Raw genomic sequence first — 22,843 nt, 5'->3', positions numbered from 1 at the left:
CCCAGTCATTCACTGATTACAGCCTTCAGCATGGCAAGGAGCGATTCCAGAGTGTTTGCAGAGCTTGACATACACACTGGGGGGGGGCTAGAGAGGAGACAAAACCCTCTCAGAATCACTAATGTCAGGTGAAGGTCACAGCATGGTCTTAACAAACAGCTGAGAGAGGAGTAGAACAAGGACTGTTATTTACACACTGGATCAGACAGACAGCACATCTCACCAACATGCTGAAGTGTGAGAGACAGGGGGTGAGGATTCTTTGTAGCCATCATAGCCAATGCATACAGAGATGTTTGTGTACTTGGAAACAAATGGAAAAGACAGCATTAAGCCACCCTGCAGTCTGACCGCTCATAGATGCCCTGGGCTGAATGAAACAGCCACAGGGTTGAGCAGTGGGAACTGTGGAATTCCACTTCTCAGCATGAAACCTCGAAACACCACTACTGGTATGTAAGAGTGGGAAGCAGTATAGTTTCAGACTAGCCAGAGAAAAGACTATGAAAACTGTAGATTATTGGCCCAAATCCCAGGGGGACATACTGCTTCATATAACCTGGAATAAAATACCTTCACAGAAAGAGGATGTTTACTCTGTGGTCAATCTTTCTGCATTTGAGAGAAGATGAACAGCTCTTTGAATGGAGTTTTATATTAGTTTCAATGGGATAACAGCAGTTAAATCCACCTCCAGTCTACTGCATCGAGAGCAGCTTGGCTGCGGCTGGGGCTGATACAGGGAGGTCTGTCTGATTGGTATTCAGTGGCATGCTTCTTATCACTCCCCCGTCATCTCTCCCTCTGCCACTTGACACAGAAATATCTGAATTTCAATCAATTCCCATCTAATTCCATAGTCCTTGAGGCAAACATGACATTAATGGACAAATTCAATACTGTCCAGACCATCTTACCTACAGTACATCCACCTGAGGGAATCAGGACTTAGTTCTGGGTGGTCAATTGAACTGTTATGATGAAGCCATAATGATTGAAGTAATGAAAGTGCATTCAGTGTCTGTGGTGAATATAGGCTTTCCTAGAAAGCACACCACACCTGCCAACACTGAGTCATAAGAAAGACAGAAATGACAGCCGTCAACACGTTGCTGTAAGAAGACAATAGAAGTGTGTTTCCTTAGATTTACCTTCCAGAAAGACTCAACACGACTCTTTTTCTTCCTGTGGCACCAGGATGAAAGGAACAGTTGGGGATACACTTTAAAAGGAAGTCTGTCAAAAAAAAACATTTAAAAAAAAAACGATCCACTAGGGTCAAGCAGCCCCAGCGAAAATAGAGAAGTAAAAAAAAACTGCTAAAGTTATTCCACTCTCTGTGGCAGTTTGAAAGTCAGCACTGAATATCAAAGGTATTTTTGGCAGTTTCAAAAGCACTCAAAGAGTTGAATACAAGTACCGGTGTAACCGCCAAAAACATTTGAATTTGCTACACTTGACTAGGTTTGCTGAGCAGATTAACCTTGTCATCTGCAATGACGGAGATGATCATTACCATTCAAACACATGTTCCTTCAGAACAAGGGGATCTTGGTATGCTGAGGCCAAAGGTCAACTAAAGCATTGTGACATTAGTTTGTAGCCTTCCTTCACTTGGAAACTTGGATCTCTGTACCGGTGAAGCGTGGATTTGCTGTATGCAGAAAGAGAATGCTTTATTAGTGGAGCCTAGAGATAAATGCCTGTAGGGAAATTGAGCTGCCTTTAATCTCCATTTAAAGTGGTTTCCTTCACTTCTGCTACATTTTATGGCTAATTAACTCATTCTTCCCAGAGTGCCATTGTAACACAGAACAGACCATACCAATTAGAAGACTGGAGGGAGGTGGCAAATAAGCACAGAGATTTGAGATAAATAATAAAAGATTGATGGAACCATCATTTCTTATTAAGGACAAAAGTGGAGGGATATAGAAGAGAGGGAGTCTGTGTGGGTCTATATGGATATCGTACACTTCCCTCTGTCAGTCCCACAGGTTTGCAAACCCCAAACAACAATAGCAACATTGTCCCAACAGGACACCATTGTACCTCAATTGTTTCATTTCTCCCCTTGGGGAGCTATAGAGTTGCACTTTTCCCAAAGCATCGACTGCTCCAGCTATATGTTTTCTGGGGGGAAAACTGGGAAAACCATTTCACAGGCTCTAGTGTAGCTACTTAAAACCAATTGAAACAACATTAATTTCTTCGGTGTAGATTTTATCAAAATAAATACCTCTCTCAGTCTGAGTAGAAAGAATTCTAAAGAAATGCAAGTCAGGAATATAGTGCCAGATTAAAGTAACAGCCAAAGAGCCCTGGTCCACTCTGAGACAGGAGAGGTTATCTAACTAACCCACCATGTTAGAGAGCACTAGGCAGACCTCCATTCCTCCACTGACCTACATGTAAATTAATGTGAGTTTTACTACGACCGCACTGCCCGTCTCAACAATCCCTTCTTTGTACTCTAGCTCCGCTGGTTTCCACCAGCAACCTGCTACACAACCAGCAGACCGTTGTCACGGCAGCGCCATGTGGACTTGGATTCCGCTCAGCCTGTCACAGCATGCTCCATGGACAGCAGGGAAGGGGGGGACCCCAAAAACCTATACAGACAGCTCCATCCAATGATTATGGGAGACTTCAACCTAAAGTGCTACTGTTTGGATGAAACCTCAACCACATCTATGTCAGTCATGGAGTAAATATGACTTTGGTTTAAAAAGAGTTTCGCTTTTTGACAGGAGCTATCAGTCATATATAGCTTGACTTCACAGTTGACTGTCATATTTCTGAGAGACTGGAGGTTTGATGAATTAACCAGCCCATGCCTCCACTCATAGTGTTTAATTAGCTGAGTGCGAGGGTGACCAGGCAGGCAGGTGGGTTATGCATTCAACGACTCGCCCATAATTACCTTAAAGGCACATGGGACAAACGTAGAAAAACCTGGCGCCGTCCAAGATGGCAGTAAATCAAATAAAGCTCTGATGTGGCCGGTCCACTGTGAAGTATTGAAGAGCCCACCATTAGGTGAAAATAACAGAAGCCACATCAGCAGAAATGAATGATTCCCCAATGAGGCATAATAAAGAGGCCAAGCACATCACAAGGACAAACTCAACATCTCTCATTGGCTCTTCCAAGACATGAACACACATGTAATTACTTTGAATCTACAGTTCCGGTCCTGGTGTAATTACATGCAACTACACTGCAGTAACTAACTGATTTGATTAACCTTAGGTAAAGTAGCAGTAGAGTGGAACAAAGAGAACACTTTTTCCGTTCTGAACTTGGAAAGAGTGTGTCAAGTTTGAATTGTGTTGAAACCACAGCGATACTTTATGTGAATTCTAATGTGAGAAGAGGGTTGTAGGACAGTCGTGACTTGGCCTGTCCCTGTCGTCTGCTGTTACCGAACCCACCAATGTTAAAACAGCACAATGACAAAGACACAATGTCCAGCTAGTGCCAGAGAAGAAGACCAAAACAGGATCCTTGCTTCCTTCAAGTCATTTCAGCAACAAATAACCAATTGATTTTACAGCCAGGCTGACATTTGGGCCATCATAGATCTCCGGGTTGGCCTGTTGTTCTCTTTTCTCAGCGGCCAGAGAGACGGGCACAATGACTCTCTTCATGCAGCACACAATCAAAGTGTCAGCTATAACACATTTCTGCAATCATTTTTTCCTTTGCCCTTTTATAAACTCACATGTCTGAATGCCAGCTTCCTGCCTCAGTCGTTTCTATAGTGTTTACATAAGGTGCGTTGCATTGTCTGTGTTACGAGTCCTCCATCTCAGAGCAACACATTTCCAATGCAACACAGGGAGAAAGACAGTGGCACAGACAATCTCAATCTATCTTGCACTGGGCTGTTTAGTTGGCAGATGGGAGGACATGGATATCAGTGCCTTACATACAGGTAGGTGTGTGCTGTGCTGAATGAGTTATACTCCCACGGTCCCATCAGACTGAGTCTGTCTGAGACTACTGAGGAACACACCAGACTTGAATGGGCATCCACCCATCCACACCAGTGTTGCTAAGCACTAGAAAGCATCTGTCTGCAACCACAGAACACTTTCATTAGTTATCAATTCATTATTGCAACTGCTTCGAGTTAGGAGAACTTCCTATTCCAATATTAACACAATCGTGTTATACTGAGGCTCATGTTTGTGCTGTGTGCCGCTTGGAACAGACTTTGTTTGCTCCCAATAATTTCCTACATTCAACAAACTATTCACACAAACAAGAATACAACCATAGCAGTACAAAGCACTTTATGGCAGGCTCTCTGACTGGGGCAAGTGAGGCAAACTAAAAGGGGGATGACTGTGGACAGAGTTGCCAGTGTTTTCCACAAGTACATAGAGTAGTCAGACAAATAGAAAAAGTAGCCAGCTAGGCGCTCAACATTTTTAAGAGCTCTATTTTGTTACATGATTCCATTTGAAATACACAGGAAAATGATTGAACACTTTGAGTTTACCTCCCTGATTGTAAAAAAATGATTTGTGGTATTGTGTAGAAAGACATGACTTTACAATTTAAATGATTGAAACGTAGGAATTCAGTGTATTGTTAGCTGTTTTGGTGATTGTCTAGGTCTAAGCCTATATGACCAGGACTATTTTCTAAATAAGATAACATTAAACCTGTCTCATTTTGAGATGAGTCTTATTTACAGTTTTACTGCAATATATGCCATAATAATGTTCTTCAAATTATATCATTTTATTAAAACAAAAATAGAGTAAATCAATTCAAGGTTTTGTTTGTCCAGGTTTTGTTTTTTCACCTTTTTTTAGGATCTCTCTCAAAAAAACACTTTTTAATAAATAAATACATTTGAGGTTCTAAGTCCACAACAATGTTTAAACCACATCGTGAGACCATTTTGAGGTCTGGGAAAAAACTGAGACATTTATATTTTTGGGGTGTAGTTACCCTTTAATTCAAGTGTGCACCAAGCAAGAGGTTGTTGTTTAGCTGTGTTTTGTAGCACATGTGATGAGTTTGCAAAACAAATACCAACTGGATTAATGAAAATAATCATGATATCATTCTGCCAGGTAAGAATATGCAACTTTGTAGTTAACATTTAATGTTTTTTGGGAAAGGCTTTCCATCTACCAGAAGACTGTTTTTCATTAGCATCAGTACAAAGACAAAGACAAAGTATAGAGACAAAGTAGAATCTCAATTCAACGGCTCAGACACAAGAGGTATGTGGCAGGGTCTACAGTCAATCACGGATTACAAAAAGAAAACCAGCCCTGTCACGGACCAGGATGTCTTGCTCCCAGGCAGACTAAATAACTTTTTTGCCCGCTTTGAGGACAATACAGTGCCACTGACACGGCCCGCAACTAAAACATGCAGACTCTCCTTCACTGCAGCCGACGTGAGGAAAACATTTAAACGTGTCAACCCTCGCAAGGCTGGCATCCCCAGCCGCGCCCTCAGAGCATGCGCAGACCAGCTGGCTGGTGTGTTTACGGACATATTCAATCAATCCCTATCCCAGTCTGTTGTTCCCACATGCTTCAAGAGGGCCACCATTGTTCCTGTTCCCAAGAAAGCTAAGGTAACTGAGCTAAACGACTACCGCCCCGTAGCACTCACTTCCGTCATCATGAAGTGCTTTGAGAGACTAGTTAAGGACCATATCACCTCCTACCTGACACCCTAGACCCACTCCAATTTGCTTACCGCCCAAATAGGTCCACAGACGATGCAATCTCAACCACACTGCACACTGCCCTAACCCATCTGGACAAGAGGAATACCTATGTGAGAATGATGTTCATCGACTACAGCTCGGCATTTAACACCATAGTGCCCTCCAAGCTCGTCATCAAGCTCGAGACCCTGGGTCTCGACCCCGCCCTGTGCAGCTGGGTACTGGACTTCCTGACGGGCCGCCCCCAGGTGGTGAGGGTAGGCAACAACATCTCCACCCCGCTGATCCTCAACACTGGGGCCCCACAAGGGTGCGTTCTGAGCCCTCTCCTGTACTCCCTGTTCACCCACGACTGCGTGGCCACGCACGCCTCCAACTCAATCATCAAGTTTGCGGACGACACAACAGTGGTAGGCTTGATTACCAACCATGACGAGACGGCCTACAGGAAGGAGGTGAGGGCCCTCGAAGTGTGGCGTCAGGAAAATAACCTCACACTCAACGTCAACAAAACTAAGGAGATGATTGTGGACTTCAGGAAACAGCAGAGGGAACACCCCCCTATCCACATCGATGGAACAGTAGTGGAGAGGGTAGTAAGTTTTAAGTTCCTCGGCGTACACATCACAGACAAACTGAATTGGTCCACCCACACAGACAGCATCGTGAAGAAGGCGCAGCAGCGCCTCTTCAACCTCAGGAGGCTGAAGAAATTCGGCTTGCCACCAAAAGCACTCACAAACTTCTACAGATGCACAATCGAGAGCATCCTGTCGGGCTGTATCACCGCCTGGTACGACAACTGCTCCGCCCACAACCGTAAGGCTCTCCAGAAGGTAGTGAGGTCTGCACAACGCATCACCGGGGGCAAACTACCTGCCCTCCAGGACACCTACACCACCCGATGTCACAGGAAGGCCATAAAGATCATCAAGGACAACAACCACCCGAGCCACTGCCTGTTCACCCCGCTATCATCCAGAAGGCGAGGTCAGTACAGGTGCATCAAAGCTGGGACCGAGAGACTGAAAAACAGCTTCTATCTCAAGGCCATCAGACTGTTAAACAGCCACCACTAACATTGAGTGGCTGCTACCAACACACTGACTCAACTCCAGCCACTTTAATAAAGGGAATTGATGGGAAATGATGTAAAATATATCACTAGCCACTTTAAACAATGCTACCTAATATAATGTTTACATACCTTACATTATTCATCTCATATGTATACGTATATACTGTACTCTATATAATCTACTGCATCCTTATGTAATACATGATCACTAGCCACTTTAACTATGCCACTTTGTTTACATACTCATCTCATATGTATATACTGCACTCAATACCATCTACTGTATCTTGCCTATGCCGCTCTGTACCATCACTCATTCATATATCTTTATGTACATATTCTTTATCCCTTTACAATTGTGTCTATAAGGTAGTAGTTTTGGAATTGTTAGCTAGATTACTTGTTGGTTATTACTGCATTGTCGGAACTAGAAGCACAAGCATTTCGCTACACTCGCATTAACATCTGCTAACCATGTGTATGTGACAAATAAAATTTGATTTGATTTGATCATTGCTAATGGCTAGACTCACACAATGCACACACACATACAGGGGCAAGCATGGCACACCAGTATTTGGGGAGTTTCTCCCATTCTTCTCTGCAGATCATCTCAAGCTCTGTCAGGTTGGATGGGGAGTGTCGCTGTACAGATATTTTCAGGTCTCTCCAGAGATGTTAGATCTGGTTCAAGTCCGGGCTCTGGCTGAGCCACTCAAGGACATTCAGAGATTTGGGTCACTCTTGCATTGTCTTGGCTGTGTGCTTAGGGTTGTTGTCCTGTTGAAAGGTGAACTTAGTCTGAGGTCCTGAACGCTCAGGAGCAGGTTTTAATCAAAGGTCTCTCTGTACTTTGCTCTGTTCATCTTTCCCTCAATGCTGACTAGTCTCCCAGTCCCTGCCGCTGAAAAATACCCACAGCATGATGCTGCCACCACCATGCATCACCGTAGGGATGGTGCCAGGTTTCCTCCAGATGTGACGCTTGGCATTCAGGCCAAAGAGTTCAATCTTGGTTTCATCAGACCGGAGAATCTTGTTTCTCATGGTCTGAGAGTTCTTTAGGTGCCTTTTGTCAAACTCTAAGCGGTCTGTCATTTGCCTTTTACTGGGGAGTGGCTTTCGTCTGGCCACTCTACCATAAAGGCCTGATTGGTGAGTTGCTGCAGAGATGGTTGTCCTTCTGGAAGGTTCTCCCATCACCAAAGAGGAACTCTGGAGCTCTGGAAGAGTGAACATTGGGTTCTTGGTCACCTCCCTTACCAAGGCCCTTCTCCCTCGATTGCTCAGTTTGGCTGGGCGGACAGCTCTAGGAAGAGTCTTGGTGGTTCTAAACATTTTCCATTTAAGAATGAGGAAGGCGACTGTTCTTGGGGATCTTCTATGCTGCAGAAATATTTTGGTACGCTTCACCAGATCTGTGCCTCGACACAGTCCTGTCTCGGAGCTCTATGGACAATTATTTCGAACTCATGGCTTGGTTTTTGCTCTGACATGCACTGTCAACTGTGGGACTTTATATAGACAAGTGTGTGTCTTTCCAAATAAAGTCCAATCAATTGTAGAAACAACTTAAGGATGTTCAATGGAAACAGGATGCACCTGAGCTCAATTTCGAGTCTCATAGCAAATGGTATGAATACTTACAGTGGGGAGAACAAGTATTTGATACACTGCCGATTTTGCCTCTCCACAATGGCCAAGACCCGAGAGCTGTGTAAGGACATCAGGGGTAAACTTGTAGACCTGCACAAGGCTGGGATGTGCTACAGGACAATAGGCAAGCAGCTTGGTGAGAAGGCAACAACTGTTGGCGCAATTATTCTAAAATTCAAGTTCAAGTTCAAGTTCAATCACCCTTGGTCTGGGGCTCCATGCAAGATCTCACCTCGTGGGGCATCAATGATCATGAGGAAGGTGAGGGATCAGCCCAGAACTACACGGCAGGACCTGGTCAATGACCTGAAGAGAGCTGAGACCACAGTCTCAAAGAAAACCATTAGTAACACACTACGCCGTCATGGATTAAAATCCTGCAGCGCACGCAAGGTCCGCCTGCTCAAGCCCGTCTGAAGTTTGCCAATGACCATCTGGAGGATCCAGAGGAGGAATGGGAGAAGGTCATGTGGTCTGATGAGTCAAAAATAGAGCTTTTTGGTCTAAACTCCACTCGCCGTGTTTGGAGGAAGAAGAAGGATGAGTACAACCCCAAGAACCCCATCCCAACCGTGAAGCATGGAGGTGGAAACATCATTCTTTGGGGATGCTTTTCTGCAAAGGGGACAGGACAACTGCACCGTATTGAGGGGAGGATGGATGGGGCCATCGTGAGATCTTGGCCAACAACCTCCTTCCCTCAGTAAGAGCATTGAAGATGGGTCGTGGCTGCGTCTTCCAGCATGACAACGACCCGAAACACACAGCCAGGGCAACTAAGGAGTGGCTCCGTAAGAAGCATCTCAAGGTCCTGGAGTGGCCTAGCCAGTCTCCAGACCTGAACCCAATAGAACATCTTTGGAGGGAGCTGAAAGTCCGTATTGCCCAGCGACAGCCCCAAAACCTGAAGGATCTGGAGAAGGTCTGTATGGAGGAGTGGGCCAAAATCCCTGCTGCAGTGTGTGCAAACCTGGTCAAGAACTACAGGAAAAGTATGATCTCTGTAATTGCAAACAAAGGTTTCTGTACCAAATATTAAGTTCTGCTTTTCTGATGTATCAAATAATTGTTCTCCCTACTGTATGTAAATCAGAAATTAATACATTTAATAAATTAAACATTTCTAAAAACCTGTTTTCGCTTTGCCATTATGGAGTATTGTGAGTAGATTTGAGGGCTGTAAATGTAACAAATTGTGAAAAAGGGGAAGGGGTCTGAATACTTGCAAATTCATGAGCATCATGCTCTCTTCCCTCTGTGTAAAGAAATTTGACTGCAACCAGATATCTGTATATAATGACGAGATGCTCATGTCTCCGTGTAACGGTTGTCTTCCTCTGACGAGGAGGAGTAGTAAGGATCGGAGGACCAATGCGCAGCGTGGTACGTGTTCATGCTCTTTATTTAAACAAGTGAACACTGAAACAAAACAATAAACGACACGTGAAATAACAAACCGAAACAGTTCCGTGTGGAGCACACAGACACAGAAAATAATCACCCACGAAACACAATAGAAAACAGGCTACCTAAATATGGTTCTCAATCAGGGACAACGATTGACAGCTGCCTCTAATTGAGAACCATACCAGGCCAAACACAGAAATAGCAAATCATAGAAAAACTAACATAGACAACCCACCAAACTCACGCCCTGACCATACTAAAACAAAGACATAACAAAAGAACTAAGGTCAGAACGTGACACTCCGCCCTAACAATGGGAGTAGTTGTCCCAAAGGCGGGAAGGCAGGCAACAAGCTTAGGTCCAAAATAAGCCCATAAACATGCAGTGGGCTTGTTTTGGACAGATTTTGGCGACAGTGAAACCTCTCCCTTCGCCACTTCCTCTCTGCCAAGTTTACCCTGTTATTGCTTACTTTCTGACTGACAGGCACCGATCCCATCAATAGATCGCTAGAAGATGCATATTGTTCATTCTAGCGGGAGAGGGCGCGACGGACTTGCGAATTGAAACTGTTAAATGAAAAGTAGCCTAGTTAAAATGAAGTGAAAAATGTAGCCGGCTGAAAATGATTCTGTAACTGGCTAATAAGCTGATAACACTGATTCAAAGACAGTACAGTATGAAGGCTAAAACTGCTTCTCCAATAGAAATCCCCGATCACACTTGTAGGTGATGTCATGGCAACGTTGGCTAGCTAAGCTCATACGTAGAAACAGGTCATCGGCATGAGCAGGCGATCAAATCAAAGGCACTTCTTCGATATAAAGTTTTTGACCAAAAAGAAAATGTGTCAATTTGTCTTATCTACTGAAGAAAATGGCTCAAATCTAGGTTGATCTATTAGATTTTGAGAAAATTAACAACTAAGAAGACTTTTTCAGTTCTCCCATTGACTTCTCAAACCCCGGCCTGGTCTGTTTGGTCTGTTTCACAAGCGCTCCCGGAAGTCCCTTGATGTTGCGCCTCTGGGTTTAGAAACTCTGTGACTGAGTTGCTACCCGCCAGAAATCACCCATGGTGGAAGGAGTTCTCCTTCCATTGGTTCACAATGAGGAACCCCTGCTCAAGCATTCTCTATGTTTACACTTGCTTTACAGTATCAATCAATTGTATTTATAAAGCCCTTTTCACATCAACAGATATCACAAAGTGCTATACAGAAGCCCAGCCTAAAACCCCAAACAGCAAGTAATGCAGATGTATAAGCACGTGGCTAGGAAAAGTAGACTTGTCAGTTGTCATTGTTAGCTTAATTTATCAGTTGGTTTTCAGAGTGGTCTGTTATCTACTCTGTGTGTTTCTTCCTCTTCCAGGGACCCATCTGCTACACACTGGAAGCCACAGCCTACAGAGTTGATTCCCATCAACAAACAAGATGTGAAACACTGCAGAAGGACATAGATAATGCAAATGGCTCTCTACTGAGTGTCTGGGTAAACAAATAAAATACTGTAGAAAGAAGTGAGTGGTTTAATGTTACTTCTACAAATATAGCACAGCCTGTTTGTAGCCAAGAGAAAGACAAAGACTGACAGAATGCTCTGGTAGATATGGTGGATTGGTTTTTGGGAGCCATAATCATTTTCTGGATAGAAAAAGTGTGACTTTGGGGATCCTGTTCTCGCTGCCTCAAGACTGTAATCATGCTATACATCTCTGTCACCATATGGTCACAGACACACAAGCTCCTCTCCTGCCCCTTCCTCAGCCACACACACAAACACACACAGCTAATGGAGAGAGTAGAGGTCTTGCGTATTGGAGGGTGTGAGCTGAATTTCAATAGATTTCTTTCAGTCCTGCTTGGCATTGCCCTTTATTTTCTAAATGATGTGGGCAGAAAGCAAGAGTTAATTGGCATGAAACTTCAACATAGAGCATCAATTTAGCCTGTCAATCTATTGTGATGTCTGTAATCAAATCACAATATATTGTGATACAAAACTGTGTTAAACATGTACATGTTAAAACACTCCATGCAGGCGTATCCGTTGGACAGATGGGCAATTACATCCCATCAGAGAGTGTGTGTGTGTGTGTGTTCAGTCCTCTCTCTTCCTCAAACACAGATGTTCTAAATAGAAAGAAAGTCAATTAAAAGAAGGATAAAAGTAGGATATTATCTAGCTACAGATCCTGAAGAAATGCAAACATGACCTTTCTCCAAACAATATAGCATTAGGTTATGTTGGTCAAACACAATCATATTTTCATTCATCTCACCTTTGGGGAGTTCTGTCAAAATAACAGGAAATGTATTTCAAGGCGCTGGTTTATAATAGGCCTGGCTAATTTCTGTCTGAAACCTAAAGTAAGCATAGGCAACGGATGCATACATTAGGCTAAAAGTTTAAAGACAGCAGTCTATGATTTGACAAAACTATAGATAAATTACTGAATAAATCATAATAAAATGGTCCAGAAAAATAACAATTAGTGGTTGGCAATCAGTGGAGGCTCCTCAGAGGAAGAAGGGAAGGACCATCCTCCTCACTGAATTTCATAAAAAGAAAATTTTTAAAACATTTAAAAAGCTATCCTTTTTAGATCAAACTATACTAAATATAATCACGCCACCAAATAATTGATTAAAACACATTATTTTGCAAAGAAGGTCTACAGTACACTCAACAGCACTCTGTAGGGTAGAACCATGCTGTAGCCGGGGGACAGCTAGCTTCCGTCCTCCTTTGGGTACATTGACTTCAATACAAAACTTAGGAGGCTCATGGTTCTCACCCCTTTCCATAGACTTACACAGTAATTATGACAACTTCCGGAGGATGCCCTCCAACCTATCAGAGCTCTTGCAGCATGATCTGACATGTTGTCCACCCAATCAAAGGATCAGAGAATTAATCTAGCTAGTACTGCAGTGCATAACATGTGGTGAGTAGTTGACTCAAAGAGAGAGAAAGACACTAGTTGAACAGTTTTGAACAAATTAACTCATTCCAAAATGAAAGAGAAGCAAGAGAGAAATGCAGCTACCTAGTTTAGCCTACAAGAACACCCTGCTCTAACAGAGGCATGCTATGTTAGCTAGCTGGCTATCACTTTCCAACACAACACTGGAACTCTTCCAAGTCAAGGTAAGCTTTAGGTTTTACTAATTTATTGCCAGTGGGGCCTAATGACTGTACACTGTAACGCTATTGTATTATTGTAGTGGGTTTACTAACGTGTTAGTTCTATTAGCTATGCTGACTATGACATTACTTTAGCGAATATGGTGACAACTGGGTGAATGGATATGAATGACAGTCATCCAATATGCTGTAATAGAAATAAGGCCATGCTCATGAAAAAAATCTTAAACGGCACTGACTGCCACTGTTGGCAATGACATTGCAATATACTTGTATCATATAAAGCCTGAATAGCCTAACATAGCAGAAATCCCTGACTAAACATTTGCATGAAGTAGTAGTCTATGCTATACAGCATTTGATATCGTTCAGCCAGTAGCCTAATAAAGGTATCATATGGGGCTAGTCAGGAGCAATAGGCTTCTCTGTGACATTCATAAATGACAAACCAAATCAGCAAACCCGAGCGCTGTGTCCTAGTACAACATTGTATCCATGAACACTTGGGGTATTTGTAAGTGTAACCGTGAGAAAGAAGGTGACGGCTTGCATTGCAACGTCATCATTTCTCAACCCGCTGCAATTGATGCATTTAAAAGACCTCATGCCTTCAAGCGTACTACAGACACAACAATATGCCTACAGCTATGAGCTATTCGAGCTCGAATCGGACTTAGAGTCACGCACATCCCATACATTAACAACATAAAGCTGCACTCACTTAATGAAGTAGCTGGCCCCCTCGTCCGAGAATCCTTCTTCCCATCCCAGTGGTAAATCTAAAACATGAATACAATGGGCTGCGTGAATATATACATATCTACATGTGGTAGGCTAAAGCACAATGTGCACAGCAGTCATGAAATATCGTATTATTAATTCCTGCGCGTACCTGATCGTATCATGTGTCCAGAGTTGACAGGTTCACCCGTACGGGGATGGAGCCAAGTAGTGCTGTGAGTTTTATCACTGAAAGAAAGAAAACACCTGTTACTGGACGAGGAGAACGTGAATAACTGCGTAATTAACCCGTTTCACCAGTACAGCTTAAATGTAAAACATCACAGTGCATGCTCACTTGATGAAGAAGACCCTGCCATCTCGATAAACTCCATAGGACCAGTGGTCAGGTAGAGTGTCCCGCCCGAGCGGTGCCGCCATGATCCCGGCTTCTTGTTCAAGCTATTTCATTCTCATCTTCCCCTCCGCAGAGTTTTCAGTCCAATGATCACCGCTAGGGCTGCAGACTTTTAAAGGGGAAGACCAAACTTGTAAAAAAGTCCTAAAGCCAGCGCGTCTTTGTGCCACTTTTAGCCGACGAAAAAGGGGTGTGGACATACCAAAGCGTGCATGGTTGGCTGTGATTGAATCAAATGTAAAACATGGTTATCCAATTCATTTCAATCTAGCGCAGTATTGTTATGCATCACAAGGGTGCAGCTACAGTAATTACACATAAGGAATGCGTTGAAAATATTTCAGCATTAACGCCCTGTTATTTAAGAAGATTAACATTCCCAAACAACAGTCCATCACACGCAAATTCCAAAACTCAACTGAACGATCTTTCCTGCAATAATGACGTCACCTACAGTAGAATAAACTAGAAATGATATAGCATTTCCTGATGAATCTAACTGGCGAAATAAAGACGACACCAACATATAGTATCTTAATAGGGCGTTGGGCCACCACGAGGAGCCAGTACGGCTTCAATGCGCCTTGGCATAGATGTGTCTGGAACTCTATTGGAGGGATGCGACATTCCATCATTTAGTGTTTTGTTGATGGTGGGGGAAAGCCCTGGTCCATAATCTCCCATACAGTGCATTCGGAAAGTATTCACACCACTTTACTTTTTCCACAATTTGTTACATTACAGCCTTATTCTAACACTGATTCAATTATGTTTTCCCCTCATAAATCTACACACAATACTCCATAATGACAAAGCAAAAACAGGTTTTAAACATTTTGCTAATTTATTAACAATAAAAAACAGAAATATCATATTTACATAAGTATTCATACCATTTGCTATGATACTCGAAATTGAGCTCATTGATCATCCTTGAGATGTTTCGACAACTTGATTGGAATCCACCTGTGTGAAATGCAATTGATTGGACATGATTTAGAAAGCCACACACCTGTCTATGTAAGGTTCTGTGTTTATTTTCTTAGTCAACCTTGTGTTCTGTTTCGTTGTGTTCTTGAACCTAGTCCTGTTTTGTTTGTGTTCTTGAACGTAGCCCTGTCTTTCATTTTTGTTCATTGATTTCACCTGTGTTAGTTACTCACCTGGTCTCATCAGCTCCTCGTTTAGTTCAGTTCATTCTATTTGTGTCATGTATTGTCATGTTATGTCTTGTCCCTGTGCTTTCTCTTCTCTTCGTTTCCCCCTGCTGGTCGTATTAGGTTACTTTCTCTCTCTCTATCGTTCCGTTCCTGCTCCCAGCTGTTCCTCATTCTCCTAACGACCTCGTTTACTCTCTCACACCTGTCCCCTCTTTTGCCCTCTGATTAAGTCTCTATTTCTCTCTCTGTTTCTGCTTCTGTCCTTGTCGGATTCTTGTTTGCTTTGCCCTTGTCCCGTCCTGTCGTAATCTGCCTCTTCATCAGATGCTGCGTGTGAGCAGGTGTCTCTGTCCTCTACGGCCCGCGCCTACCCGGAGGGACCAGCAGTCTGTTGCCGCTAGCCCTGCTATTCTCCTCTACTACTAGAAGGGGGACTCTCCTGTAAAGATAGAGGATTTATGTTTTCCCTGTTTGGACATTAAAAGACTCTGTTTCTGTTAAATCGCTTTTGGGTCCTCACTCACCTGCATAACAGAAGAATCCGACCAAGAATGGACCCAGCGACTTCGGATCCTCTCTACTCAGCCGTCGAGATCCAGGGAGCGATGCTAGGCAGACACGAGCAGGAATTGTCTGCTGCTCGACATGCCGTTGAGACCCTGGCCGCCCAAGTCTCCGACCTCTCGAAACATATTCACAATCTCCGCCTCGATCCACCGGCTACTTCCAGGGCTTCCGAGTCTCCGGAGCCCAGAATTAATAACCCACCGTGTTACTCTGGGGAGCCCACTGAATGCCGCTCGTTCCTCACCCAGTGTGATATTGTGTTCTCTCTCTCCAGCCCAACACGTACTCCAGGGGTACAGCTCGTATCGCCTACGTCATATCTCTCCTTACTGGACGGGCTCGTGAGTGGGGCACGGCAATCTGGGAGGCAAGGGCTGAGTGTACTAACCAGTATCAGAACTTTAAGGAGGAGATGATACGGGTTTTTGATCGTTCAGTTTTTGGGAAAGAAGCTTCCAGGGCCCTGTCTTCCCTATGTCAAGGTAATCGATCCATAACGGACTACTCTATAGAGTTTCGCACTCTTGCTGCCTCCAGTGACTGGAACGAGCCGGCGTTGCTCGCTCGTTTTCTGGAGGGTCTCCACGCGGAGGTAAAGGATGAGATTCTCTCCCGGGAGGTTCCTTCCAGCGTGGATTCTTTGATTGAACTCGCTATTCGTATAGAACGACGGGTAGATCTTCGTCACCGAGCTCGTGGAAGAGAGCTCGCGTTATCCGTTTCCCCCCTCTCCGCATCACTACCATCTTCCTCCACTGGCTCAGGTGCTGAGCCCATGCAGCTGGGGGGTATTCGCATCTCGACTAAGGAGAGGGAACGGAGAATCACCAACCCGCCTCTGTCTCTATTGCGGTTCCGCTGGTCATTTTGTCATTTCATGTCCAGTAAAAGCCAGAGCTCATCAGTAAGCGGAGGGCTACTGGTGAGCGCTACTACTCAGGTCTCTCCTTCAAGATCCTGTACTACCTTGTCGGTCCATCTACGCTGGACCGGTTCGGCAGCTTCCTGCAGTGCCTTGATAGACTCTGGGGCGGAGGGCTGTTTTATGGACGAAGCCTGGGCTCGGGAACATGACATTCCTCTCAGACAGTTAGGGGAGCCCACGGCCATGTTCGCCTTGGATGGTAGTCCTCTCCCCAGGATTCAGCGTGAAACGCTACCTTTAACCCTCACTGTCTCTGGTAATCATAGCGAAACCATTTATTTTTTGATTTTTCGTTCACCTTTTACACCTGTTGTTTTGGGCCATCCCTGGCTAGTGTGTCATAATCCTTCTATTAATTGGTCTAGTAACTCTATCCTCTCCTGGAACGTCTCTTGTCATGTGAAGTGTTTAATGTCTGCTATTCCACCTGTTTCTTCTGCCCCCTCTTCACAGGAGGAGCCTGGTGATTTGACAGGGGTGCCGGAGGAATATCATGATCTGCTCACGGTCTTCAGTCGGTCCAGGGCCACCTCCCTTCCTCCTCACCGGTCGTATGATTGTAGTATTGATCTCCTTCCGGGTACCACTCCCCCCCGGGGTAGACTATACTCTCTGTCGGCTCCCGAACGTAAGGCTCTCGAAGATTATTTGTCTGTAGCTCTCGACGCCGGTACCGTAGTCCCTTCCTCCTCTCCCGCCGGAGCGGGGTTTTTTTGTTAAGAAAAGGACGGGACCCTGCGCCCCTGCGTGGATTATCGAGGGCTGAATGACATAACGGTTAAGAATCGTTATCCGCTTCCCCTTATGTCTTCAGCCTTCGAGATCCTGCAGGGAGCCAGGTTTTTCACTAAGTTGGACCTTCGTAACGCTTACCATCTCGTGCGCATCAGGGAGGGGGACGAGTGGAAAACAGCGTTTAACACTCCGTTAGGGCACTTTGAATACCGGGTTCTGCCGTTCGGTCTCGCTAACGCTCCAGCTGTCTTTCAGGCATTAGTGAATGATGTACTGAGAGACATGCTGAACATCTTTGTTTTCGTTTACCTTGACGATATCGTGATTTTTTCACCGTCACTCCAGATTCATGTTCAGCACGTTCGACGTGTCCTCCAGCGCCTTTTAGAGAATTGTCTTTATGTGAAGGCTGAGAAGTGCGCTTTTCATGTCTCCTCCGTCACATTTCTCGGTTCTGTTATTTCCGCTGAAGGCATTCAGATGGATCCCGCTAAGGTCCAAGCTGTCAGCGATTGGCCCGTCCCTAAGTCACGTGTCGAGCTGCAGCGCTTTCTCGGTTTCGCGAATTTCTATCGTCGTTTCATTCGTAATTTCGGTCAGGTGGCAGCTCCTCTCACAGCCCTTACTTCTGTCAAGACGTGCTTTAAGTGGTCCGTTTCCGCCCAGGGAGCTTTTGATCTCCTCAAGAAGCGTTTTACATCCGCTCCTATCCTTGTTACACCTGACGTCTCTAGACAGTTCATTGTCGAGGTTGACGCGTCAGAGGTGGGCGTGGGAGCCATTCTGTCCCAGCGCTCCCATTCTGACGATAAGGTCCACCCTGCGCGTATTTTCTCATCGCCTGTCGCCGTCAGAACGTAACTATGATGTGGGAAACCGCGAACTGCTCGCCATCCGCTTAGCCCTAGGCGAATGGCGACAGTGGTTGGAGGGGGCGACCGTTCCTTTTGTCGTTTGGACTGACCATAAGAACCTTGAGTACATCCGTTCTGCCAAACGACTTAATGCGCGTCAGGCTCGTTGGGCGCTGTTTTTCGCTCGTTTCGAGTTCGTTATTTCTTATCGTCCGGGCTCAAAGAACACCAAGCCTGATGCTTTATCCCGTCTCTTCAGTTCTTCAGTAGCCTCCACCGACCCCGAGGGGATTCTCCCTGAGGGGTGTGTTGTCGGGTTGACTGTCTGGGGAATTGAGAGGCAGGTAAAGCAAGCACTCACTCACACTCCGTCGCCGCGCGCTTGTCCTAGGAACCTTCTTTTCGTTCCCGTTCCTACTCGTCTGGCCGTTCTTCAGTGGGCTCACTCTGCCAAGTTAGCCGGCCACCCCGGCGTTCGGGGTACGCTTGCTTCTATTCGCCAGCGTTTTTGGTGGCCCACTCAGGAGCGTGACACGCGTCGTTTCGTGGCTGCTTGTTCGGACTGCGCGCAGACTAAGTCCGGTAACTCCCCTCCTGCCGGCCGTCTCAGACCGCTTTCCATTCCCTCTCGACCGTGGTCTCACATCGCCTTAGACTTTATTACCGGTCTGCCTTCGTCAGCGGGGAAGACTGTTATTCTAACGGTTGTCGATAGGTTCTCTAAGGCGGCTCATTTTATTCCCCTCGCTAAGCTTCCTTCTGCTAAAGAGACGGCACAAATCATCATTGAGAATGTTTTCAGAATTCGTGGCCTTCCGTCAGACGCCGTTTCGGACAGGGATCCGCAATTCACGTCTCAATTTTGGAGGGAGTTTTGCCGTTTGATTGGGGCTTCCGTCAGTCTCTCTTCCGGTTTTCACCCCCAGTCTAACGGTCAAGCAGAACGGGCCAATCAGACTATTGGTTGCATCTTACGCAGTCTTTCCTTTCGAAACCCTGCGTCTTGGGCAGAACAGCTCCCCTGGGCAGAATACGCTCACAACTCGCTTCCTTCATCTGCGACCGGGCTATCTCCTTTTCAGAGTAGCCTCGGGTACCAGCCTCCTCTGTGCTCGTCCCAGCTCGCCGAGTCCAGCGTCCCCTCCGCTCAGGCTTTTGTCCAACGTTGTGAGCGCACCTGGAAGAGGGTCAGGTCTGCACTTTGCCGTTATAGGGCGCAGACTGTGAGAGCCGCTAATAAGCGTAGGACTAAGAGTCCTAGGTATTGTCGCGGTCAGAGAGTATGGCTCTCCACTCGTAACCTTCCCCTTATGACAGCTTTTCGCAAATTGACCCAGCGGTTCATTGGTCCGTTCCGTATTTCTCAGGTCGTTAATCCTGTCGCAGTGCGACTTCTTCTTCCGCGACATCTTCGTCGCGTCCACCCGGTCTTCCATGTCTCCTGTGTCAAGCCTTTTCTTCGCGCCCCCCCCCCCCCCCCGTCCTTGTCGAGGGCGCACCTATCTACAGGGTCCGGAAGATTATGGACATGCGTCCGCGGGGCCGTGGTCTTCAGTACCTAGTGGATTGGGAGGGGTACGGTCCTGAGGAAAGGAGTTGGGTTCCATCTCGGGACGTGCTGGACCGTTCGCTGATCGATGATTTCCTCCGTTTCCGCCAGGTTTCCTCCTCGAGTGCGCCAGGAGGCGCTCGGTGAGTGGGGGGGGTACTGTCATGTATTGTCATGTTATGTCTTGTCCCTGTGCTTTCTCTTCTCTTCGTTTCCCCCTGCTGGTCGTATTAGGTTACTTTCTCTCTCTCTATCGTTCCGTTCCTGCTCCCAGCTGTTCCTCATTCTCCTAACGACCTCGTTTACTCTCTCACACCTGTCCCCTCTTTTGCCCTCTGATTAAGTCTCTATTTCTCTCTCTGTTTCTGCTTCTGTCCTTGTCGGATTCTTGTTTGCTTTGCCCTTGTCCCGTCCTGTCGTAATCTGCCTCTTCATCAGATGCTGCGTGTGAGCAGGTGTCTCTGTCCTCTACGGCCCGCGCCTACCCGGAGGGACCAGCAGTCTGTTGCCGCTAGCCCTGCTATTCTCCTCTACTACTAGAAGGGGGACTCTCCTGTAAAGATAGAGGATTTATGTTTTCCCTGTTTGGACATCTCCTGTAAAGATTGAGGATTTATGTTTTCCCTGTTTGGACATTAAAAGACTCTGTTTCTGTTAAATCGCTTTTGGGTCCTCACTCACCTGCATAACAATTTGTGCCTTTGTGAGGTATTGTTCGTTTTGACTCTACTAAGCCTTCCTAGCATGTTTGCGAGAACCAGTTACAGCCTTCAGTCGTCGTTTTGATTCACCTGCCTGTTTGCCTACCTGTGCATGACCATTGCCTGCCTGTGACCACGATTCCTGCCTTCGAAGGCGAAATAAATACCTCCCTCACTCTGCGCGTGAATCGACACCTTTTACTCCCTGAGTATTCATTACAGTCTATATAAGGTCCCACAGTTGACGGTGCTTATCAGAACAAAAACCAAGCCATGAGGTCAAAGGAATTGTCCGTAGAGGTCCGAGACAGGATTGTGTTGAGACAATGGCCTCCATCATTCTTAAATGGAAGAAGTTTGGAACCACCAAGACTCTTCCTAGAGCTGGCCGCCCTGTGGAGGGGGGAGAACCTTTCAGAAGGACAACCATCTCTGCAGCACCCCACCAATCAGGCCTTTATGGTAGAGCGGCCAGACGGAAGCCACTTCTCAGTAAAATGCACATGACAGCCCACTTGGAGTTTGCCAAAAGGCACCTAAAGACTCTCAGACCATGAGAAACAAGATTCTCTGGTCTGATGAAACCAAGATTGAACTCTTTTGCCTAAATGTCAAGCTTCACGTCTGGAGGAAACCTGGCACCATCGCTACAGTGAAGCATGTTTTTCAGCGGCAGGGACTGGGAGACTAGTCAGGATCGAGATGAACAGAGCAAAGTACAGAGAGGTGCTTGATGGCAACCTTCTCCAGAGTGCTCAGGACCTCAGACAGGGGCAAAGGTTCACCTTACAACAGGACAATGACCCTAAGTACACAGCCAAGACAAGGCAGGAGTGGCTTCAGGACAAGTCTCTGAATGTCCTTGAGTGGCCCAGCCAGAGTCCGGACTTGAATCCAATCGAACATTTCTGGAGAGAACTGAAAATATCTGTGCAGCAAAGCTCCCAATCCAACCTGACAGAGCTTGAGAGGATTTGCAGAGAAGAATGGGAGAAACTCCCCAAATACAGATGTACCAAACTTGTAGCGTCATACCCAAGAAGACTCGAGGCTGTAATCGCTGCCAAAGGTGCTTCAAAGTTCTGAGTAAAAGGTCTGAATAGTTATGTAAATGTGATATTTCAGGAAAAAAATATGTTTTATACATTTGCAAACATTTCTCAACCTGTTTTTGCTTTGTCATTATAGGGTATTGTGTGTAGATTGATGAGGGGGACTGAGGAACACTATTCTCCTTTGAGACCCCTTTTTCAAAGTCACTGAGATCTCTTCTTCCAACCATGGGTAGCCAAAATAATGGGCAACTTGACATTTTTATGCATGACCCTAAGGATGAAGGGATGTTAATTGCTTAACCAGGAACCACATATGTGTGGAAGCAATGCTTTCAATATACTTTGTACCCCTCATTTACTCAAGATTCTCCTTTATTTTGTAAGGTTACATGTAAGGTTATGGAACATCAGTGCCACTTTCATGTGGTAGTCGGAAGTAGGAAACTAATTTCTCACTTGCTAATTGGTTGAGCTATACACTAGCCGCCAGGGGTGTCATGCACCCAAAAATCTAAGGGGGCACAATGTAGGTGAGGAAGTCTGGGGGGTGGTCCGGAGGGGGCTAGTCCCCGCTGTAAGGGGGTGCGTGCTGGTGGCAGGGAAGTCAGGCGCAGGAGATCGAACTTGGTATAAACGGAGCAGTTTAACCAGTTATGCATTAGGTGGCGCTATTAAACATTTTGGATGAAAAACGTTCCCGTTTTAAACAACATATTTTGTCACGAAAAGATGCTCGACTATGCATATAATTGACAGCTTAAGAAAGAAAACACTGACGTTTCCAAAACTGCAAAGATATTGTCTGTGAGTGCCACAGAACTGATGTTACAGGCGAAACCCAGATAAATATCCAACCAAGAAGTGTCGCATTTTTTGAAACCGCCTCATGCCAATGACTCCTTATATGGCTGTGAATGAGCTACGAATGAGCTTACATTTTCCACGTATTCCGCAAGGTGTCTACAGAATTGTGACGTCTTTTTAGGCATTTCCATTGAAGAATGGCTGTAAGGGACCATACAGTGCCTTGCGAAAGTATTCGCCCCCCTTGAACTTTGCGACCTTTTGCCACATTTCAGGCTTCAAACATAAAGATATAAAACTGTATTTTTTTGTGAAGAATCAACAAGTGGGACACAATCATGAAGTGGAATGACATTTATTGGA

At 45.5% G+C, this 22,843-nt stretch overlaps 1 protein-coding gene across 3 annotated transcripts in view; it reads right to left on the bottom strand.

Annotated features, from left to right (window-relative positions):
- Positions 1–14,213, bottom strand: part of LOC115123604 (pleckstrin homology domain-containing family A member 7-like) — a 159,660-nt gene extending 145,447 nt beyond the window's left edge. For 2 of the 3 annotated variants that reach the window (XM_065012008.1, XM_065012013.1), the window contains exons 1-3: positions 14,071–14,212; positions 13,885–13,961; positions 13,714–13,771 (exon numbers count right to left, since the gene is read on the bottom strand). In XM_065012008.1, the coding sequence (XP_064868080.1) occupies positions 13,714–13,771; positions 13,885–13,961; positions 14,071–14,153 (218 nt within the window). In that variant the 5' untranslated portion in view covers positions 14,154–14,212. Of the gene's footprint in view, positions 1–13,713; positions 13,772–13,884; positions 13,962–14,070 lie in introns of all 3 variants that reach the window. The other variant, XM_065012004.1, reaches the window with a different exon arrangement.
- Positions 14,214–22,843: the final 8,630 nt, after the last annotated feature.

The sequence above is a fragment of the Oncorhynchus nerka genome, linkage group LG27 (genome assembly GCF_034236695.1).
Source record: "Oncorhynchus nerka isolate Pitt River linkage group LG27, Oner_Uvic_2.0, whole genome shotgun sequence".
Classification (NCBI taxonomy): domain Eukaryota; kingdom Metazoa; phylum Chordata; class Actinopteri; order Salmoniformes; family Salmonidae; genus Oncorhynchus; species Oncorhynchus nerka.
Note: the sequence above shows the minus strand (reverse complement) of the source record. Positions and strands in the feature narration are given on the sequence as shown.